This window comes from Marmota marmota, unplaced genomic scaffold, assembly GCF_001458135.2.
Source record: "Marmota marmota marmota unplaced genomic scaffold, marMar, whole genome shotgun sequence".
NCBI classification, from domain to species: Eukaryota; Metazoa; Chordata; class Mammalia; order Rodentia; family Sciuridae; genus Marmota; species Marmota marmota.
In genome coordinates, this window is record NW_025999982.1 from 35192612 (window position 1) to 35200594 (window position 7983).

At 35.8% G+C, this 7983-nt stretch overlaps 1 protein-coding gene and 1 non-coding gene across 12 annotated transcripts in view; both read left to right on the forward strand.

Annotated features, from left to right (window-relative positions):
• Cd109 (CD109 molecule) overlaps positions 1-7983 on the forward strand; it is a 169280-nt gene that overhangs the window by 113369 nt on the left and 47928 nt on the right. For all 11 annotated transcript variants that reach the window (XM_048805689.1, XM_048805690.1, XM_048805691.1 and 8 more), the window contains 4 exons: positions 1748-1900; positions 5648-5722; positions 6275-6335; positions 7659-7800. In XM_048805689.1, the coding sequence (XP_048661646.1) occupies positions 1748-1900; positions 5648-5722; positions 6275-6335; positions 7659-7800 (431 nt within the window). The remainder of the gene's footprint in view (positions 1-1747; positions 1901-5647; positions 5723-6274; positions 6336-7658; positions 7801-7983) is intronic.
• On the forward strand, positions 5755-5828 carry Trnaa-cgc. Its single transcript has one exon. It is a non-coding gene; the product is annotated as a tRNA-Ala (tRNA).

Here is a 7983-nt window from a genome sequence, read left to right on the forward strand (position 1 = left end):
CACATTAAAAAAAAGTCATGCAACTACAAAAAAAAAAAAAAAAGAAAAGACTATATTTTGTTAACTTCAGAGCCCAATTTTTACTTCTAGTAATAGTAGTCACTTGACAAAAATGAATTTTAAAGTAGGAGTCATGGAGGCTTAACCAAGGAGACACATTTCTGAAAGTGAGATCGAGCTCTAAAAGTAGTAACAGTGTACAGGATCATGGACGTTGAGGAAGCAGAGTGTATTGATAGCATATTTCAAGAAATTTCTTAGACATATGGGATAGGAAATTAGTTTCAGTTCCATTTGCAAAGATATATCTTAAACTTTTATGCAACAATTATTGCACTATGCAGAAACTGCATGAATCATAATAGAAAGTGTTTAGGAGAAAATTTGTGAATCTTTGTTGATGTTCATCGATGACAATGGAATGAATGAATGAGATACAGAAAGGGATAAGAAGATGTAGGTTTAGAAATTATCCACATAGAAGTGTAAGTTGAAGCCATGGGGTGTCTGAGGTTCAGAGAATAGAGTGAACTACAAGGTCTAAGACAGCTTAGAATATACTACTTCCCACCCTATAACCCCTCTCTCTTTTAGAGTGTAGGTGAAGAAAGTAAACTAGATATGATGGCTTGAGGAGTGTATTGCACCAGATCAGATAGGCAGGAGGGGAATACTTTAACTCAAGACTCTACAATGGACTAGAGATTGAATTCAAGTCTATTGAAATAAAACGCAGGAGAGTGTTAAAGCATTGGGTGAATTAAAATAAAAGTACTGGAGGTTGTTGTGGGGATATTGGTAAGTGTTTAGACCCTCAGTTTTTGCTAATCGGCAGTTATTGAAGTTGGCTCCCACTTTCCCATTTAGACTAAGAAAATAGCTGGGACTCTGCCTTTCTTTATGATTACACTTTGAGAGGATGGCTCCCACCAGGATATTTACATTTTAAAGAGTCAGAGAAAGACTTTGAATTGCCAGTTGTCTAAAGCAAATGTTCTAAGGAAAGGAATGTTGGGGGCTACAGTCAGGAAGAAGCCTATCCAAAGTTTAATGAAGCCTAGGGTGACATTAAGGCCACCTTGGACAGATGGTGCCATCATTGATACAGGGGAATGTAGAGATGCTAGATGAAATGAGAGTCCCCAGTGGGAAGGGGCCTCATGACAAAGCCCTTCTGTTCAGCAGTCATGCAATGACTGACAGTTTCTAAGAAGTAGTAGGACCACATTTTGTTGTGTATAATGACAAGAAGTTCAGGTAGCCATGGAGACATAGGACACAAAGGTCTTGGACAGAACCCCCATATCTCACAGCCCAGCTAGTTCTGTGAGTCCTCTGGGAGCTCTCTGTGTTTATTCCCAAGTCCAGGTCACCTACACATAGGTACTTTAGGTTTCTTTCCTCTTTTGTGTGCCCCTCTAGGATGTTGTCCTTTCCAGGTGTACTAGACACTGCTGTCTTATGTCAAGCATTGGCTGGGGGATGAAGAATGGGAGAGGGAGAGAGACAGGGAAGAGAGATGGGAAGGATAATTCAGATTTATAACCACTGTGAGAAGTTGACTTGCAAGTATGAGGGAATAGTTTTCTTTTTGTTATTTTCTTATGTATGGTTTTAGAATTATCCCTGGACCAAGGCAAATAAAGAAATTTTTAGATTTTGAGTCGTTGATCTGTTATTGGTAGAGTATGTAAGTAATGATTTTTAAAAAGTGAAATCAATCAATCCTATTTTATCCCTTTCTTAGATAAAGCTGTTTTGGAGCAAAGCTAATGCTGAGCCTTCTGAGAAAGTCTCTCTCAGGGTCTCTGTAACACAGCCAGACTCAGTAGTTGGGATTGTAGCTGTTGACAAAAGTGTGAATCTGATGAATGCCTCAAATGATATTACAATGGAAAATGTGAGTTTAGCTTTTTTAAAATTATACACTTTTTTTCTTTTTTAAAAAATTTGTTCTTTTTAGCTATACATGACAGAGTGTATTTTGACACATTATACATTCTAATTAGGATCCCAACTTGTGGTTGTACATGATGTGGAGTTTCACTGGTGGTATATTCATATATGAACATAGGAAAGTGATGTCTGATTCATTTACTGTCTTTCCTGTTCCCATTCCTCCCCTTCCCTTCATTCTCATATCCTTTTTGTCTCCATGGCATTTCCTTCTCCTCCTCTACCCTGACCAGATGATGGTGTCGTTTAATTCTGCATTATTATGGATTGCCCTCTATGTTCTTTTTTTTCAGTTTTTAATTCTGCAAATTTGTATTCACTCTTTTTTTCTTCCCATTTTATTTTTTATCTCTTTCTGGGACTCCTATTATTCAGAAATTTGGCATTTCTACTTTTATCCTTTGTATCTCTCCATTTTTTGTTTCATGTTTTCTGTCTCTTTTTCTGTAGTTCTCTGAGAGTTCTTCCATTGATTCTTACAGCTCTGAGATTATTTATCACCTTGTCTATCCTACTTTGATAAATTTTATTTTTTCCTTTATGCTGGCTGTGATTTTCATTTTTGTTCTTAATTTATTTTTATTTTGTTAGCTGTTATATTTTTAGTACCTGATTTTCATTTCATATATTTTTAGTACCTTTTTTCTTTTTCTTGGTAACAGGGATTGAGCCCAGAGGTGATTAACTACTGAGCAACGTCCCAGCCCCTTTTTGTACATTATTTAGAGTCAGGGTCTCACTGAGTTGCTTAGGGCCTCACTAAGTTGCTGATTCTGGCTTTGAATTTGTGATTTTCCTGCCTCAGCCTCCATAGCCATTGGGATTATAGGTGTGTGCCACTGCACCTGGCTTTTTCCTTTTTCATATTGCTAATATTTCTCTTATATCTCTTTATACATGTTTACTAGGCTTATTTTAAATTCTTGAGTTGATTTTTTCAACAATTATGCTTCACATGCCATATGTTGTCCAGTTGGATATTTTTCTTTGGTAGTTATAACCTTTGGGTGTCTCTCTCCTCTGATAACATCCATTGGGGGAAAACTGAATACCAGGCTCCAATTTTTGGTGTAGGTCCTGAGATTTTAAAGGTAAAGAATGGGTTGAAACTCATTACTCTTGTTCCTTTATTTTTGCTACGTGCTTCTATTCAGAGTTTAACTTAAACTCTTAGGGAAATGAAGCACTAGGAAGAGATTATGATCCAAGCCCTGAGGGTTTGGAAGAGTTGGGGAGGAGGGTCTGGCCATGTTTTTCTCACATCAGAAATGCCCACCTGCTATTATCTTTGGGGCATCTATAAGGGCAGTTAGCTGTTGATCTTGACAGGGAAATTGAAAAGAATGATTTTCCTGATGATATCTCCTGGAAAGAAGCAACAGCAGAATTATAAAAACTTTCCTCCATCCTGTCTCCTAGTTACCCTTTAGTTATCTTCTGCCTCAGACTGAAGCCATTTGCTTCCTTCCAGCACCAGTTCAAGATATCCTCCACTCTTTTGGGGATTTTCGTATCTCACTCATCCAAATTTTCTGTTTGCTTTTATTATTTCTCCAGAGTTGACTCTGAAGGTGGGAGTTAGGAGCCTGTGATACCAGTCTGTCCTGGTTTCCCTGTTTCTTGTTGAGTGTTTAGAGTAACTTCAATTGTACTAGATCTTCCAGGAACAATTCTTAGGCATTAGCCTTCCCATTGTTAGCTTGTGCTGCAGCTTTGCAGTGCTTTTTATTGAGGCAGTGAGAAAAGGAGGATTGCTTTATGAGATACATGCTGATTCTTGATTAGCTAACATCTGTTCCTACTTGAGTGAGAGCAAAAGCGGATCTTCAAGTATTTGTATTTTGTGGCAGAGCTAGAGTCATGAAATTAAAACCTTTTCTCTCATTATGTCTGACTCTGGCTCCGTTGTCTATAGTTGGCCTAACTACATTTGCTAGCTTTTTGAGACATGATGAAACTTTTTGTTTTCTCATTTGATTGTTTTCTTATTGGTGCCTGTTATGGTTTGGATTGAAAGTGTCCCCTAAATGTTACTGTGTTAATGTAGGAATGTTCAGAGGTGAAAAAATTAGGTTATGAGAGTTGTGACCCAGTAACTTAATGGGTTAATACTTTGAAAGGATCACCATCCTAGGTGGTAACTGTAGCCAGGTGGGTCATGGCTGGAAGAGGTGGGTCACTAGGGGCATGCATTGGGGGTTATAGCTTGTCCTCCTGAATCCTCCTTCTCTCCCTCTTTGCTTCCTGGCCACCATGTCTTAAGCTGCATTCTTCTGCCATGCTCTTCCCCATGATGCTTTGCTTCACCTTTGGCCCACAGCAATGAAGTCGGCTGACCACGGACTGAACCTCTGAAACTGTGAGCTCAGAATAAACTTTTTCTCCTCTAAATTGTTCTTGTCAGGAATTTCAGTCACAGACACAAAAAACTAACACAGTGCCAGATCATCATGTTTGCTTAATGTGGATGTAACCATGGTTATTAGCTGAAACAGAGGTTGCAAGTGTTTAACTCTATCCTAGAATGAGTTTTTTCAACTTAGATTCTTTCATGGTTTTTACCTTTATCTCAGTTTGTCTTGGTCAATGCTAAGGTAAATAGGGAGAAGTATCAAAACTGACCTAAAATTATATAATACTTTAATTTTGTTATTATAGTAAAACATGTATACCATAAAATTTGCCACTTTTACCATTTTAACGTACAATTCAGTGGCATTAATTTCTTTGCAAAGTTGTATAACCACATTAGTATTTCCAAAACTTTCATTGCTCCAGAGATGCTGTAAAATTCAGGCAGTAATTCCCCATTTTCCCCTGGCCCTGACCCCTGGCAACCTCTAATCCACTTCTGTCTCTTATGAATTTGATTGGTTTACCTATTTATTTATTCTAGACATTTACTTATTACTTCTACCTTTTGGCCATTGTGAGTAATGCTGTAATGAACATTGTATAGAAGTATCCCTGAGTGTTTGCTTTTGGTTCTTTTTAGTATGCATCTACGAGTGGAACTGCTGAGTCATATTCTAAATTACATATTTAACTTTTTGAGGAAAAAGAATGAGAGTTTTCCTCACTCTTTTAGCCTATTTATCTATTCTTGTTAGCAATGAGTACTATTCTTAAAAAATAATAATATTTCTAATGTTATTATTATTATTGGTATAATTTGGAAATATTATCTTATTGGTATAATTTGTATTGTTTTGATCATCAATGAGGTTGAATATTTTTTCTTCCTATTAATAATTTATATTTCCTCTTTTCTGAATTGTCTGCTTAGGTTATTGAAAAAATTAGGTAAATGATATTTTATAGATATATTAATTGCCATCCAGTTTAAATATCTCTGCCAGATAATTTTTAATGCTGACCTTTATATGTTGATCTGTCAAACAGTGACATTTAAGTTCCTTCTGGGCAAAACTCAGTTTTGCACTCGAAGGAGTTCTGGATTGCTAAGCAGAATAAAAATAAGTTTATTGAAATTGGTTGGAAGAACTATAATTCCAACCAATTGAATCATGAGCAGAACATTCACATATTCATTACTCCTTGATTTGAATCATTTTCAAGTTTAATAAGCCTGGGGGCTATGACTAATCTAAGTTACTTATAAGAAATAATGTGGAAGACAGAAAGTATTGATATGAAACTAATCATTCTGTGTATTTTATCTTCTTTGTAGGTGGTCCATGACTTGGAACTTTATAACACAGGATATTATTTAGGCATGTTTATGAATTCTTTTGCTGTCTTTAAGGTATGTTCAGTTTTATCTATAATTTGGGGGGCTGGGGATGTAGCTCAGTTGGTAGAGAGCTTGCCTCGCATGCACAAGGCCCTGGGTTCAATCCCCAGCACCTCAAAAGAAAAAAAAAAGTATTAGATTTGTTCTATAATTTGAAGACCATAGTATCTTTTACTATATCAAACACTATCAGAATTAATGATCATTGTGAAATGTTAACCTTTTATTATATGTGTCACTAAAGTGCACTATTACATAAGTATAATTGGAGATGGAAAGATAATCATCCTTTCAGTTTTAAAAGTAAATGGAAAAATTCACCATTAGAGAGAGAAATGGAATTATCACTAAACAAATAGTTTATTTCCTTCATATTACTTTCTTTGACTTTGAAATGGCTGTTCATGCATATAAGAGAGAGAGAGAGAGAGAGAGAGAGAGAGAGAAACTATGTATCTAAGCTCTCAAGAATGGGCAAGAGTGAATCTAGAGTGTTGGAGACTTCTGTGATTAGAGAACATCTAAATGGTTATTTTAAAAGAAAATTAAAATTATTTTTTCTAGGAATGTGGTCTCTGGGTATTGACGGATGCAAACCTTGTGAAGGATTATGTTGATATTGTTTGTAAGTAAAAACTGGCAGTATGCTTGCAAGATATTTGTCTTTTACATCAGACCTTTAGTATTACTTTATACAGGTATGGATATTTTCTGGTTGAACATGAATATTGTATCTTAAAATGTTTGGAATTTAGCATACTTGGAAGTACATCTGGGCCATGACATAAAATGTTCTTCTGAGCTCCTGTCTTTGAAATGTATGCTTTTCATTTGTTTTGTGTAATCCTTTGAGGTGGTTATATTTTGAACATATTGGTTCCAATTTGTATTGAAAGCTGTGCTATTATTTTGGAACTACTTCAAAGGAGAAACACAAATGTTTTGAAACATTTGTGTTTTCTAGCTTTTTGATGTTCACTCAGAAATAGCCCAGATGCCAAAAGTAGATTCTCTCTCTCTCTCACACACACATACACACACACACACACACACACACACACACACACTTCATCCGTGGAGTTGACCACTGAAAAATAAAAAAAGTGTATACTCTTACAAAGAAATCATAAAATATTTTGATTGGAGGAAATGTATACATAAGGGTGGTTAACTGTAGGAGCTATTCCCTCTTTTTTTCAGGTAAAATTTACTAATATCATTTTGAAAGTGTTCCAGAACTATCACAGTTCCTCTGTCTGAATTCCCTGTCAGGTGTTCTCAGTTACTCTGCACTCAGCCCCAGGCTATCTGGCTTTCCGTTGGTTCTTGTCACACCTTGTGCCTCTGTTCTGAAACTTAAAAAATATTTCATAGTTTTAAAGATTTATGACTTTTTATGATATTTATTTATTAAAAACATGTGCTACACTTAATTTTTCTCATACAATTCTCTATCCTACGAGCCTTCCAAGAATCTGTCTTTATCCATTTTCCAGTCTCTGTTTTTATGCATCTTTTTTCATCTCTACTTATCAAATCCTGCCCAACGCCTGCTATAGTCTTTATTTTATTGTCAGCACTAAGGAGGTAGAAAGAGAGGAGTAGAAAAGTTATAAATGGCTTTAAAATGATACTTTTAAATACTTAAAAAAATCAAGTTAAAAATTTAAGCATTTGAACTGTAAGTATTTTTTTATTATATTGGTCATTAGGTACAGGAAACAGTTTAAAAAAATTATTTCTGGCTCTGAGGTCACTGTCCATGTGGTGTTTGGTAAATCATTTGACTTCTCTGCCTATCAGATTTCTCATCTGAGAAAATGAGAGGGTTGGACAAGACAGGCTAAGATCTCCTGCAGCAGAGAGGGGCTATGAGTCCATGCACCAAGTTTACAATTCATTTTCTCCCATGACTGTTTTTCTAACCACTACCAATATTTGTTTTTAGATGATACTGCGGAGTATGCTGAGATGTTTGTGGAGGAAACCCAGGGGTATCCAGTAGATATTAATGATTTTTCTTCATTTAGCAACCCACGTGTAAGAAAGCATTTTCCAGAGACTTGGATTTGGCTAGACACTGATATGGGGTAAACATTTATAAAGTTCTTTGTTCACACATATTTCACTTAGTATATGTTTTAAATAAGGTTTGCTCTTTTTCTAGAGGGTATAGTACATAGTTGATGAAGAACTAAGTCGACCAAGAGGATTTTGTTTTAGGATGTTCATCAAATCTAACTGTAGTATTTAATAAAGCCACATGGAAATTA